Source organism: Salvelinus namaycush, chromosome 42 (assembly GCF_016432855.1).
Source record: "Salvelinus namaycush isolate Seneca chromosome 42, SaNama_1.0, whole genome shotgun sequence".
Taxonomy (NCBI): domain Eukaryota; kingdom Metazoa; phylum Chordata; class Actinopteri; order Salmoniformes; family Salmonidae; genus Salvelinus; species Salvelinus namaycush.
In genome coordinates this window covers 7890016-7905589 of record NC_052348.1, presented here as the reverse complement: position 1 = coordinate 7905589, position 15574 = coordinate 7890016, and the positions used below count along the sequence as shown (strand labels likewise).

General features: G+C 42.1%; 2 protein-coding genes across 2 annotated transcripts in view; one reads left to right on the top strand and one right to left on the bottom strand.

The window, feature by feature from the left end:
* LOC120034817 overlaps positions 1 to 9791 on the bottom strand; it is a 32013-nt gene extending 22222 nt beyond the window's left edge. Inside the window, exons 1-3 of the mRNA XM_038981457.1 lie at positions 9287 to 9791; positions 4899 to 5029; positions 4521 to 4691 (exon numbers count right to left, since the gene is read on the bottom strand). Coding sequence (XP_038837385.1) covers positions 4521 to 4691; positions 4899 to 5029; positions 9287 to 9575 — 591 coding nt within the window. The 5' untranslated portion in view covers positions 9576 to 9791. The remainder of the gene's footprint in view (positions 1 to 4520; positions 4692 to 4898; positions 5030 to 9286) is intronic.
* Positions 1 to 15574, top strand: part of LOC120034862 (protein glass-like) — a 467553-nt gene that overhangs the window by 329377 nt on the left and 122602 nt on the right. The window lies entirely within an intron of this gene.

Sequence of the window (15574 nt, the reverse complement as noted above, 5' to 3'; positions counted from 1 at the left end):
TGGTTAGAGTGTTGGACTAGTAAGCGGAAGGTTGCAAGATCGAATCCCTGCGCTGACAAGGTACAAATCTGTCGTTCTGCCCCTGAACAAGGCAGCTAACCCACTGTTCCTAGGCCGTCATTGAAAATGAGAATTTGTTCTTAACCGACTTGCCTAGTTAAATAAAGGTAAAATAAAATAACACTCCATCAGGTACGTACACACAGATAAGTACACTTTCAACATGGAGTGTTCACCCATACCCTATACGTTTGAATCTGTATTTACAGAATGACTTCATTGTTGTTGGACATAAATATGATGTTGTGGGTAAAAAAATAAGTTAGCTATGATAAGTCAAAAGTCAGACAAACCTGACTGGACGTGTAGAGTAGGTGTTTGTTAGTGTGTAGGTATATTTAGTAAGTGTATATTGGTTATAAAGCACTGTCGGGTGTATGCAGAATAGGTTGAGATCATATGTGATGTATATTAAAGAGAATCTCAAAAGTCTTAGAATGAAAAGTCCCATTTTGTGTTTATTAAACAGAAACAAGTTTTAAATACTCCATATGAAAACCACACATACAGTTGAAGTCATTAAAACTCGTTTTTCAACCACTCCACAAATTTCTTGTTAACAAACTATAGTTTTGGCAAGTCGGTTAGGACATCTACTTTGTGCGTGACACAAGTAATTTTTCCAACAATTGTTTACAGACAGATTAATTCACTTAATCACAATTCCAGTGGGTCAGACGTTTACATACACTAAGTTGACTGTGCCTTTAAACACCTTGGAAAATTCCAGAAAATTATGTCATGGCTTTAGAAGCCTCTGATAGGCTAATTGACATAATTTGAGTCAATTGGAGGTGTACCTGTGGATGTATTTCAAGGCCTACCTTCAAACTCCGTGCCTCTTTGCTTGACATCATGGGAAAATCAAAAGAAATCAGCCAAGACCTCAGAAAAACAATTGTAGACCTCCACAAGTCTGGTTCATCCTTGGGAGCAATTTCCAAATGCATGAAGGTACCACGTTCATCGGTACAAGCCGTAGTACGCAAGTATAAACAACATGGGACCACGCAACTGTCATACTGCTCAGGAAGGAGACGCGTTCTGTCTCCTAGAGATGAACGTACTTTGGTGCGAAAAGTGCAAATCAATCCCAGAACAACAGCAAAGGACCTTGTGAAGATGCTGGAGGAAACAGGTACAAAAGTATCTATATCCACAGTAAAACAAGTTCTATATTGACATAACCTGAAAGGCCGCTCAGCAAGGAAGAAGCCACTGCTCCAAAACAGCCAGACTACGGTTTGCAACTGCACATGGGGACAAAAATCGTACTTTTTGGAGAAATGTCCTCTGGTCTGATGAAACAAAAATAGAACTGTTTGGCCATAATGACCATCGTTATGTTTGGAGGAAAAAGGGTGAGGCTTGCAAGCCGAAGAACACCATCCCAACCGTGAAGCACAGGGGTGGCAACATCATGTTGTGGGGGTGCTTTGCTGCAGGAGGGACTGGTGCACTTCACAAATAGATAGCATCATGAGGTAGGAAAATTATGTGGATATATTTAAGCAACATCTCAAGACATCAGTCAGGAAATGGGTCTTCCAAATGGACAATGACCCCAAGCATACTTCCAAAGTTGTGGCAAAATGGCTTAAGGACAACAAAGTCAAGGTATTGGAGTGGCCATCACAAAGCCCTGACCAAAAACCTATAGAAAATTTGTGGGCAGAACTGAAAAAGCTTGTGTGAGCAAGGCCTATAAAACCTGACTCAGTTACACCAGGTCTGTCAGGAGGAATTCACCCAACTTATTGTGGGAAGCTTGTGGAAGGCTACCCGAAACGTTTGACCCAAGGTAAACAATTTAAAGGCAATGCTTCCAAATACTAATTGAGTGTATGTAAACTTCTGACCGACTGGGAATGTGATGAAAGAAAGAAAAGCTGAAATAAATCACTACTATTATTTTGACATTCATAAAATAAAGTGATCATCCTAACTGACCTAAGACAGGGAATTTTTACTTGGATTAAATGTCAGGAATTGTGAAAAACTGAGTTTAAATGTATTTGGCTGAGGTGCATGTAAAGTTTACGACTTCAACTGTACGTCTCATTTTAAAAAATCTGCATGAACTTGATAAACTGCATTCATTTTCTCATTAAAAGTGTCGTTGGGGTAAAAAAAATAAGTACTTGAATGGAAGTTATGAACATGCATTTGAGAACATCATACAGCAGGGGTCTCCAACCTTTTCTAGCATAAGAGCTACTTTAAAAAAAAATGAAACATGTTCCAAGCCACTATTTTTTCCCCTAGCTTTCAAAAAGGCACGTTCTTCTCTCCCCTGCAACTCTTCCCTGGGTCCTTAGTGTGAGAGAAAGTTGTGTTTTCTGTCAATATACCTGGTAAATTCATAGTTAATAAACAACTAAGGGGGGGCCCTATAAAATGAGATTCCCCCCCAAATGATCTCATGTTATATTTTTCCTGTTTTTTCACTCTTAAAATTACAATTGCTCATAGTGAAAACAACGAAATCAAATGCTTAAATCACATCAGAACACTTTTTTTGGTCGGTCTGGAAGAACACAAAAAAACTAATTCCCCTTTAATTGCGCATCTGGCCCTTTAATTGTGCGTCTAGCGAGTGACGAATGTGCCGTCTAGCGATGGTTCTGTACTGCTGCTGCTCATTTCATGGCAAAGTTTGCAAATAATAGATACAAACACAATATTTAATTGAGAAGGTTTTGGGGAAACTGGCGACACAGAGTGATAGACAAATGCCTACACCATACAGACAGACGGGCAATTTTGCTGAAAATGTATTGCCAGATATTGTTAAGTTTGGCTTTTTAAGCCAATAGTGACTAACCAGGGGTGGGATAATGTCAATGCAGGGATGATTAGATAATAGCTGGAAGCTTGCTGTGTCTGATACTTGTGAGATTTGTTGGAACACATGAAAAGTGCATGTACTTTCAGAAATGTTTGGCAAGCTACTCATAGGTGGAGACACCAGAGATGGCAACATTGACGGGAGTGGGGTCCAGAAAAAATCTGACCTCATCATGAGGGCCCGCAGTGGCTCACAGGTCTGTGACACACCCCCCCCCCCCCCCCCGTGAGCAAAACATTTTAGTGGCCCCCCTCTTGACAGCAGAGAGAAACATTTTTTTCAAATTCCTGCAATTCTACACATTTTGCCATTAGGTGGAGAAATGTCTGCCAATTGCCCAGCCCTGGCCTACATAGTACAAACACAACATGTAACAGGCTTTTTAGGGTTATATATGTCTTTATATATCACACAATGTCTGGATGCATTATTCTATCCAAGAATATTCAACACTGAAATCTGTTAATCTCGTTATTCCAAATGCATCTGTGGGTCTTTTCTACTGACAAAAATAAAAATGCATCATTGTCTTTAGTGATGGGTTTGATCTCAAGTCAGAAGCTATCAGGTGGAATGGTTAATTTCTATGTTTCTATTGAGTGGAATGTTTTTTCTGCTGGTGTATCCTGAGGTAGGTCCTCTCTGAAAACCTCTTCTCACACAGAGGGCAGCTGTAGGGTTTCTCCCCTGTGTGGCCCCTCTGGTGCCTCTTCAGGTCACCAGCCTGGGCGAAACGCATGTGACACTGGGTACAGCCGTAGGGTTTTTCTCCTGTGTGGACCATCTGGTGTCTCTTCAGGTGGCCAGCCTGGGTGAAGCTCATATGACACTGGGTACAACTAAAGGGTTTCTCCCCTGTGTGGATCCTCTGGTGGATCTCCACCTTCTGGAGGCAGCGGAAGCCTTTGTTACAGAACATGCAGAGGAACCGTTTCTCTTTACTATTGCCTGATGAGGCTCCCCCTCCTTGAGCCTGGGCTCTAGCCCTGTCGTTTGAGTTCAATACCTGATCGAAAAGGACGCGGCTGTGTGAATTGGAAGGCCCTATCGACGTGGACAGTGGGTCGCTATCCCCGAGCACATGTAAAGGGGAGTGGGTAACGACATTTGGATTTGTCTCTAAGCTTTTCCTGTAATCTAAGAAATCTCTGCCCTGTGAGTGTCCGTCTCCTAGGTGACTATCTGCATTCCATGTGGGAGGAGCGTCGCCCTCCACTTTCACAGTCACCTCATCTACCACTATAACCTCCCCTTTCTTATCTAGGCACCCTTCAGAGTATAAACTACTACTGTACTGGTTCCAATCCTCTTTAGACAGATCAGTCTGTGTCTCTAAACCCAAGGATATGTTGCCAGGGTCCATCTCTGTAGCATAAGAACAAGACGGATCATCACCTCCGGTGTCTAACACGTCACCATCCCTACAGGAATGAACTGTCCTCTGGCGAAATATCGGTAAACACTCTGAGCTAGAAGCAGGAGGACAGCCCAGTGGCCCCAGCCTCTCTGGGTCTGATCTGTGGTCAGATCCTGTGTGTAACAGCCTGCGTGTTACAGTTAAAGTGTTGGTATCTGTCTCTGTCTTGAGGACGGTGTTCAGCAGTCCACTGACCTCCGTGATGCTGTGTCGGGTTCTGGGCTGCGCTGAGGTGGTTGTGGGGTCCTTCGTGGCTACAGGGGGCACTCCAGCCAGTCCAGTCTCAATGTCATCACTGTGCCGTGGGTCCTCTTCTTTAGACCTCTCCAGTTTGACCCCAGGAGCTGCAGCCTCTGTATCTGCAGACTGACACAAGAAGAGTGGAGGTTGTTACCGGTAAATTAGTTGAATCGTATAACAATATCGTAGGGAAGCCTCACAAGCTCCCTTATGGCAGATAAATAAGGATGTACATGTAAGCAAGTGAATAGCTGAGAGGATCCTTTCTGAAATAAGTGGGCCACATTTGATTTACAAAGTAACACATTTTTAATGCAACACTATTACACTAACCTCTATCACAATAACATGCTGGGTTGAGGTTCCACTCCCCTCATCAACAGTGATTGGTTGGTCATCTCTCCATGTATTGTGTCCCGCTGGCTTCACAAAGCTCTTGTGGCCTCCAGGTAGATGTCCTTCACCTGAGAAAGTGATTGGGGGAAAAGAGATTGTTAGGTTAGCTACTGTCTGCTCAACGGTATAGACCCTTGTCTGTGTTTGCAAACATTGCTGCATGAGGGGGCAGGGTGCAATTTGGTTGCAGAACACAGGGAGTTCTCATAGAACACCAGGAAGAAAGAAAAATATTCACATGTTGCTTTTGAGTGCATTTCACACTACCTTGGGATTTTAATTGGACCCCTGGAAGGCATAATTCTTCCTGATGTGTATTACCTGTAGGTGTCGACACCGTCAGCCCAGCCGGTAGTGCTGAGTGACTAACCAAAATGTCAGATGTTTTTCGGTTTCTTAACAACTAATTGACCAACATATGCGGAGCAGGCATGGAGACTGAAAGACAATTTATGCTTGATCCGTTAATGTTGGAAGTTCTGACGCAATTGCGACGCCTATGGACGCATGCTAAGGCCAAAGCAAGCTCCATATTGCATTGCGGAGGGCTCTGCATTGACATGTTTGGTTGACAGAAGGTGGGGGCGGTATGTCCTGTATAAACACAAACTCACTTCCTTGACAACTTCCTTCGCAATAGCGCTGCTCCGCTAAGCGCAAGAGGTATGAAAGCCCTGATTTCTGCAGACGCGGCATCGCAGTAAATGCTGTACTGCCACTTCAGGTGACGAATTGACCATGAAGAACCTTTAAGAGAAGCGAGAACGCGCAATCGAGAGGGCTAGAAAGCAGTTGCTTCGCGAGCCTGAAAATACATGATCTAAGTAATTGATAGTTGGTATTCAGCAGTCAAAGTATGACTTATTTACTGTGAAGAACTACTAAAATTTAGATTTTGTCAGACAGCATAGGCAGCAGCTCTATAGAGGTTAGATGATTACTTGGAATGAAATAATAAAGTAATCAAATAAAACATTTTATTCAAGTAATGTGAATAAATGGTTAATAAGTGATAAGCAGTAAAGGCAGTCACTACCATCGTGGGTATTTTATTAATTGTAATATTCTGTGTTATAGCGTTCAACCCACATAATGCATAGCGCTAATCGTTCAGCAATGCCAGCCTGTAATACACTCCTGTCCCCGGTGGACCGACTCGTACATAAAGCAGCCTCCATTCAGGCTGCAAAGGCATCAGTATTTTTTATGTTTGTGTGTGACGAAGACGATTAGTGATTAAGGCAGTAGCCTAACCTAGCCTGTTAACGTTAGCTAGCTACTACTAGTGGATATAATTTTAGCTAAAAGTAATCTATAGAGATTTGAAACAATTTGCTACCATGTCTAAGAGACAAATACTATCAGGAAGCGATTTTTTTTAAACAATGAGAAGAGAGGCACAATCGCTAAACCACAGAAATTAGCGGGTTAAATTGATAAGCGTGCAGCAATGTCCATCAGCCTGTGTGAAGAATGATAAGCCTATGAGGACAGGCCATTCATTCGCCGAGAACAACGAGCCCGTTTGCTGATTCTTGCAGCGAAGACCACAAAACGGAGGACTCCGAGCCATGCATTTCCACCAATGATGACAGCTCTCTGGCTGGACAAGAACAGGTGGTCGCACCAGGCCCAGCCACACCTCCAAACAATGCCGGCGAAGACGCTACTATCTTGAAACCGGATTCAGATTCGTCGCTACCCGTCCCGGATGACAGTGGTGGTGCTGCTGATGAATCCGACTTCCAGACAAAAAAATAGAAAAGGTCCCAGTGAGTGGCCAAAATATATGAATGGATCTTTACGGGATATGTTAGTGCAGGCTGGGCCACATCAGGAGGAGGAGGGGAATTTCCCAAGAAATGAAGGGCAACGAAAGTTTTCGGTGGCCCACTACAATAGGAGGATGGCGAACAGGGAGAGAGTGGAGAGACCATGGCTTGTCTATTCCAAGCAATATGATGCATGCAGCCTTCTGTTTTTGCTGCAAACTTTATTCACACGAGTGCAAATCTGCGCTGGTCAGGGATGGAATCAGGGACTGGAAGAATCAGTGACACCTCCTCAGCTCGCATGAGAACTCGCATGACCACCTAGATAGTTTCTAGAGGTGGAAGGAGCTGGAGGCTGGTGTCCAGGCAAACTCAGATGATTTGAGGCCCATGGACAGCTACCGAGAGAAAACATAGCGGACTGCAATCCAGCACCACAGCAGAGGAAAGCGGCCACTAGGCGGAGACGAAACAAATAAATGCTGAAACTGAGGTTGGACAATAAAATTCGATTTGGTCATTGAATTGACAAAGCTTATTTTACACTGCTCCAGCGAAACGAGGCCCGCCATACATTTATGAAAGCACTTGTTTCCAAAGCTCAAATGATCTTACTATTTTACAGTTCTACAGGAATATTAAAATATATGTTAAATATGTTATAACATTTTTATTTTTATTGTAATTGTAACAATTGTGGTGTCGTGCCATTTTATTTATTTATTTAACCTTTATTTAACCAGGTAGGCAAGTTGAGAACAAGATCTCATTTACAATTGCGACCTGGCCAAGATAAAGCAAAGCAGTTCGACACATACAACAACACAGTTGCACATGGAGTAAAACAAAAATACAGTCAATAATACAGTAGAAAAATAAGTCTATATACAATGTGAGCAAATGAGGTGAGATAAGGGAGAAAAGGCCATGGTGGCGAAGTAAATACAATATAGCAAGTAAAACACTGGAATGGTAGATTTGCAGTGGAAGAATGTGTAAAATAGAAATAGCCATGTTATAATAGGTGGGATATTATTAATAGGAAACTCAGTTTCCTACTATAGGTAGTAGGTTGTATAGTGATAGCAACATTGCAACTCTCCGATGCAGGGTTTAAAGTCAAATTCTCTTCTGCCTGGTAAGGGACCTCCAAAAGATGTTATGGGCATAAACACAGAATGACATAATTGGAGCCTATTTCTTCATCTTCCAAAAAAGAAGTGGTAAGCCTACCTGTTTGACAGACACAATTATCCTATCCATAGATGTCGGTATAGCCAAATACTCCAATACTGTCGCATGCACTGATTAAATACCTCTGTCTGGGAAGGGCTTGGTGTGTTTGACTAAAACCAGGGCTCGAATTGAGTGAGGGTATCACACATCCCTTTTGCCCTTTTCTTTAACAAAGGGTATCTATTGTTTGCTTTATATTTTGAAATAAATACAAAACGTATCCAGATTATATCAGGCGTTCAATAACAATGCTTAACTCTGATGCCTTATGGTAGAAACAAGCTCTAAAATGCCTGCGAAAGACGTGACTGATGCCTGTGTGGATATATTGATTCCTCTCTGTGACAATCTGAAGCTAAACTGCAGCCTATAATATTCGAGGAGTTTCAAAAAATGTACTTTGCTATTCTGTCCCTATTAATTGAGCTTTTCTCTTTCTGAAAAGAGAAGATGTTTGTTTAAACCCAGGCAGATTTTAGGGACGCACACTTCTGTTGTTGGGTTATACCATAGACGAGTAGCCAGCAGTTGAAGCTTACAGTTTACTGCATCAGTAGAACCTCTGTCTGGGTGGAAAGGTAATTTTTTAAAGTGCCATGCTTAGATTCATACGGATGTGGATGTCTAAGACGTAATTATTATTGTCTCACATAGGGCGGCAGAACGTCCAGGGCATTGGTGATTTTATCAATGAAATCAGATTGAAAATATTAGGCTGTTATTGACATTGAACTGATTATATAGCCTACTAACCAGATGTGTTGATTGTTTAACTTGTAGCATAGGCATATTAATTGGACTGCTATTATGTTCTGTTCTTCCGACTTTTAGCTGAGAAAAAAATGGCCCAAGGCCAAACGTATTGGGGGAGGGGCAGATTTGTCTCGCCTAGGGCGGCAGGACTGTCTGAATATATATATATATATATATATATATATATATATTATTATTTAAAAAATGTATCACTACCATTCTAGGGTGGCTAATGCTACTTCCTGATGTTGCCAGGAGTACAGACTCACTTGGTGTGCAACATCCGAAAGTTGTCCGAAAATGGTGGTGGATTTTTTATTAGACCAGTACGCACATTTCGTCCGTGTTTTCTCCACTGACGAGCCATTAAATCAAGTTAAGGAGGAAACTGAAGCCTTTGCAGCCTGAATGGAGGATGTTTTATGTACCAGCCGGTCCATAGGGGACAAGTGTATTGCTAGCTGAATACATTAAAGTCGGACGTAAAATGACAAACAAAATAAAAGGCCGGTTGGGCTAGGCTATATATGAACGGCGATAGGCTCCGCCTTCTGATAAACGTACCTCTTGCCATTCCTTTGTATCGGTCGAGGATCTTGACACTACTTGGGCGACTGGCGAGGGCGCGCTCTCGCATTATTCTCTCTGCGCGCTCCCGTGCCACCTTTAGTTCCAATAGCTGTAGCTTCCTCCGCAATCCCCTGTTTTCTTTCTGGCTTTGAGTTATTTCCAAACGAAACACTGCATAGTCGTCGTCTACGACTTTACAGATCTCTGCCACGGCTGCATTCGCTAGCACCTCCATGATGGAGGCTATTTGAGTGTGAAAAACCATACAGTTAACGTTAGCCATTTTTAGCTAACCAGCAGCCAGCTAGCATCTATACAAAGCCCGGTGATCAACGCGAATTAAAAGCTGCCTGGGGTAATTATGCGAAGCTGTGCAGTTAAAAGCGTCACCGTTTTAGTTCCAGGGTGTTAATAAACGTCTAAATAACATCAATAAAAATGCTTGTTTCTGGTCACTGTTTACTTCCGTTCTTCTTTAAAGTTTTATGGCCGACTACACCTATTGGTGTATAGCAGCCACCTACTGTCTTCTTTGATATTATGGTGGTCCGAAAACAAATGCTATAGGTCCATGCCGCCACCTACTGTTTTGGATGTATATCAGCCCAAGTAATGAACAAAGTAAACAAGAAGAAAACTCAATCTACTCCTTTATTCGGGATCTGGGGCCTGAGAAGGAAGAGCATCTTCGGACAGTATTTTTTGCAATGTTTCAGCAGTGAAGTCCTTGAAACCCCAAAACATTTCAGCTCCAGTTTCTTTGACTCTGTTTGTTTATGCAGTACAATTAATCATATGTGCGATAAACACCCTAAAATCCACCTTCACAATCAGCATATCAGTTTCCCTCAACTGTTGAACAACACTCAGTCTCCACAGTCTCCGGAGCATCCACCGCCATGCCTTCAGCTCCACTCTCTCATTCAACTACCTCACGTGCCATTGTGTAGATTACCTGCTGTATAGCCCTAACCCTTGCCACTTCATACTCCTTTACCCTAACCGGGCACTCTGGGGAATTGGGAACGTGGTTGCCATCACAATTACAACATCGTCCACCCTCAGATTCTTCAACAACATTCCTTCGGCACACACTTGATACATGTCCATATCTTTTGCAATTCCGGCAAAACAGCGTCTTGGATACAGAAGCTCTCACCGCAGATATAACATATCCCATCTTCACATGTGAAGGGAGATACTCTTCGTCAAACATCAATAATACCGACAGGCTTTCTTCTTTCTCCCATCCAGTACACGGCGTGCTCCAACTACTCCTCGTAAACCACGATGCCTCCACATTTCGGGGCGGCAGGTAGCCTAGTGGTTAGAGTGTTGGGCCAGTTACCGAACGGTTGCTGGATTGAATCCCTGAGCTAGCTGACAAGGTACAAATCTGTCGTTCTGCCCCGGAACAAGGCAGATAACCCACTGTTCCGTGGTAGGCAGTCATTGTAAATAAGAATTTGTTCTTAACTGAATTGCATAGTTAAATAAAAAATGTTTAAATCCAACGCATGCCAGAGATGACACCTTTTAACAGTGCTCTGCTACAAAAATCTAAACTCTCCACTTCATAAAGCGATAGTTTGTCGATAATGCCTTTTCCTTCTGCTCTTTCAACACACAAGAAATCAAAACAAAACCACTTCTGGTCACTCTGACCAACTCCACCTTTCCCAATGCATCCCTTACCATCCTTGATACTTCAAACGGATATCCCAAAAAAGCATCATTGTCAGTGAACCTAACTCCAACCAAAAACCTATACTCATTAACAACATTAGCCCTTTTTGTTCCATTTTCCTTTATCACCATCTTCCACTCTTCAACCAAACTATAAGGATCCACTCTCTCCACAAATCTCACTCCCACTGGGCCAGAATCATCATTTAAATCATTGGAATGAGGCCCGAACTCGGCAGTCCTCACCGCGGGTTCCTCATCCACGCTCCCGTCAGATTCCATTTCCCAGCTATTAGAGCAGTATCCCTCTTTTTACACATGACACCAACCTCCCTTACCACCCCGCTTCCCTTTACACTCAACTCATTCTTGGCTGTCATCACTACACCTGCCATCGCAATTGATTCACCTTCACTTGTCATGTTCAATTTGTTCTCTAGCTCTTCCAGAAGTTCTGTGCAATCCTCCATTCCATATTCACTCAGAACATAATTCACTTTTCTTCTGTTTCCCTTGTCCACCATATTCTCCTTCACCAAGTCTTCCAGAAGGTTTGTACAATCCCCCACTCCATACTTATTCATAATATAATAATTCTTCCTTTTTCCCTAACCCAATTGCCTGAAGTTGAATGCCTGAAGTTGGGCAAGTAAGACTGGTGCTGCTTATGTCACAACCGTTGCCTTCTTTTTCAAGGCTTTATTGGCAGACTACATCCAAAAAAGGTGTATTTCCGCCACCTACTGGGTGGAGTAAAAACAAAGATACTTTAACAAGATTTGTATTTTTATTTTATCCACATATCCTCAAAAAACGAAACAAAAGTTAATATACTCCTTCACTTACTCCAATGTACTCAGATCCCTACACAGACTCTGGGGCCTGAGAAGGGGAAGCATCTTCAGACATTATTTACTGCAATGTGTCAGCTGTGAAATCCTGGCAATCCAAGAACCTTTTAGCCGCTTTAAAAATGATTTTCAGTTTCTTAGATTTATTGTTATTTTGTCCTGTATAATTAATCACCTGCTCAATAAACTTAACAAAATCAACCTTCTTCACGATTAGTATTTCAGGATCTCTCAACTGACTGACATCCACAGACTGTTGGGCATCATCCGCTGCCATAGCTTCATCATCTCTACTCACTGCTTCGCCAATTTTTAGACTACTAAACAACTATGGATTTAGAACCACGTAGAGTTATTGCAAGTCACAAAGAAAACAGATGATTCCACTATTCCAGCACCATTTCAACATCGTCTAATCACCAGTGCTTAGTCTAATACAGTGACGGTCTAACAGTGACAACTTAAAGATACCAACAATTATTTAGTCCCTATGATGTGACTGTTCATGGTAAGGACTTATGTGTACGTGTAAGTAGAAAAAAAACATATTGACTCAACCTATTTGTAGAGAAACGCCAATGCATCCTCCTCTTTCATGTTGCATAAACATTCTATGACTCTCTCATACACGCTTTTAGTTTTTGTTGTCCTAGGCTACCAGGCTATCAATCAATCAATCAAGTTTATTTTATATAGCCCTTCGTACATCAGCTAATATCTCGAAGTGCTGTACAGAAACCCAGCCTAAAACCCCAAACAGCAAGCAATGCAGGTGTAGAAGCACGGTGGCTAGGAAAAACTCCCTAGAAAGGCCAAAACCTAGGAAGAAACCTAGAGAGGAACCAGGCTATGAGGGGTGGCCAGTCCTCTTCTGGCTGTGCCGGGTGGAGATTATAACAGAACTATGCCAAGATGTTCAAAAATGTTCATAAGTGACAAGCATGGTCAAATAATAATCATGAATAATTTTCAGTTGGCTTTTCATAGCCGATCATTAAGAGTTGAAAAACAACAGGTCTGGGACAGGTGGCGGTTCCATAACTGCAGGCAGAACAGTTGAAACTGGAATAGCAGCAAGGCCAGGCGGACTGGGGACAGCAAGGAGTCATCATGCCCGGTAGTCCTGACGTATGGTCCTAGGTCTCAGGTCCTCCGAGAGAAAGAAAGAGAGAAGGAGAAAATTAGAGAGAGCCAAGATTTTCAAAATGTTCATAAATGACAAGCATGGTCAAATAATAATCAGGAATAAATGTCAGTTGGCTTTTCATAGCCGATCATTAAGAGTTGAAAACAGCAGGTCTGGGACAGGTAGGGGTTCCGTAACCGCAGGCAGAACAGTTGAAACTGGAATAGCAGCAAGGCTAAAATGCTTGCTCGCTAGCCTAACTTCCTTTCATGGGCAACGATGCACCAGGCCAGTTAGTTAACATTAGCCTAAGGTACTACATCTAGATACATGTTGAACTTCCACCCTCTCAGGCCAGGGGCACAATGTACGAATTTATGGTAAGATCAGACTTGCCGTTATAATCAATGGCCAGTGTGGAGAATTAAGTAAAACCACAAGTCGAAATCCCTATCTCCATCCATGGCTAATGAGGGAAAGGAAATACTTTACTTAGCTAGCTAGCCATTGGAGGACAACGACAACAGGATGCAACAATTCAAGTTCTGTCAATGATGTTTGGCTTGTAATGTGATGTGATTGGTCTGAAGCCAAATCGACACTGACTTCCCTTGAGACTTTTTGTTGTTGTTGCCCTTCCCTTGCTTTCAATGCTATAGTGGCAACAATGTCATGCGCTTTTTGACTAGACAGCATAGATGGGCTACACATACAGAGACAGAGGGGCGCTGTTTCGTTCACTTGGATGCTTTATCCTGGTGAGATACATCCAGCCTCTTGTGAATTGAAGGAAATGTATGGAACACAGAGAGACAAAATAAATTGTTTTGTATGTATTTTTCTTTATTTCTTGGTAATTTTTTGGAGGAAGCCTAGCTTCCCTTGGCATCCATGAATACAAGCCACTCCATATTATTACTGTTCATGGTTGCACCTCCTCTACTTCCAATTACACTGTAGAGAACATATCTTATTGGTTGAAACTCAAACGGTGTGGTTAAATGAAAAATGCTGTTCTTTGAAATACGGTACTGCTTATTACAATACACTTCCAATCTCCTATGATCAGTATCTTTTGAAATATTTACCTTAACTGATGTAGATGGAATAAAGTCATTCTATTATTTTATACTCTATTCTTTCTAACATGCAGACTACTTTAGAAAGAACAGTGCGTTAGCAAGAATAGAGTAGAAAAGAATAGAACGACTTTATTCCATCTACATCACTTCAATAAGGTAAATATTCAACTGTCTTTGTTCTAGGCTAGGTTTAAGGTCTCTCTCTAAAAACAGGTGTTCACAAAAGCTTGTTTCTATAATTTGTGTCCAAGCATCATAGCTGCACTTTTTGTTTATGGTTGATGCAGATTGTTGTCCATTAGCCAATGAGTGTTTATCAATGAGTTCAAAGCACGTGAATGTATCCAACTGGTATTAACGACTTCACAACTGGTAAGAGCGGCAGGTAGCCTAGCGATTAGAGCGTTGGGCAGTAACCGAAAGGTCGGCTCGAATACCAGAGACGACAAGGTGAAAAATCTGTCGATGTGCCCTTGAGCACTTAACCCTAATTTGATCCAGGGGGCGTCATACTACTATGGCTGACCCTATAAAACAAAAATATTTCACTGCACCTATGCGGTGCGTGACAAAACACCACCTCAAAATTGGTTTCGAACGCAGCATTAGTCTTTGAGCTCCCTCCTTGACCTCTAGGCCTCTTGTTTGGGTGTTGTTGGGATTGTGAGCTGTGTTATAGGCTAGGTACACTGCATTCGGAAAGTATTCAGACCCCTTAACTTTTTCCACATTTTGTTACGTTATAGCCTTATTCGAAAATGGATACATACCTATGTAAATACGTTTTTATTTTTAATAAATGTGTAAAAATGTGTAAAACCCTGTTTTCACTTTAACATTATGGGGTATTGTGTGTAGATTGATAAGTACAATTTTAAATTGTATACATTTTAGAATAAGGATGCAACATAAAATCTGGAAAATGGGAAGGGATCTGAATACTTTATGAATGCACTGTACCTCTTGTGGTGAAAGCCCATTCTGGCACTGTCTGTATTGGTGGGGTAACCATGAGCTACTGTAATTGAGGAAGGCTAGATCTAAGTCCAGGCCCTTCTATGAACCCAGTCACGAGGCATTAGATGAGACCCTGAAGGAGAAGACAGACTTCCTGATAGACTACCACCAGGGGGGTCTCCCACCACTCTCTGTGAAGGCTGAAGCCCAGGGTGACCTGCTCTGTTAATCATTGATAACGGTTTATATAAGAAACAATTTTCTGTACACACAGAAACATGATAATAATAAAATGTTAACCACAGTCAAGCCAATCTCTACAATAGGGATTCAAGTACCTAACAATATGGAGCCATTAGTTTAAAAAATAGATATAATAATGACATGTCCATATGTGTTGATTCAAGAATGAAGTAGACAAAATCTACGCCTCGCCCTAGTCTTAGCCAGTATGTTGTCATGGAGACTAAGTTTGGTTGTTGTTCTGTGTTCGACTGTCAGTTTCTGGTTGTGGTGAAAAGTGTTGTCCCCAGCCCAGATTTGAAGACGCTGTCTTATCCAGGGACCTCCACTATGTCGC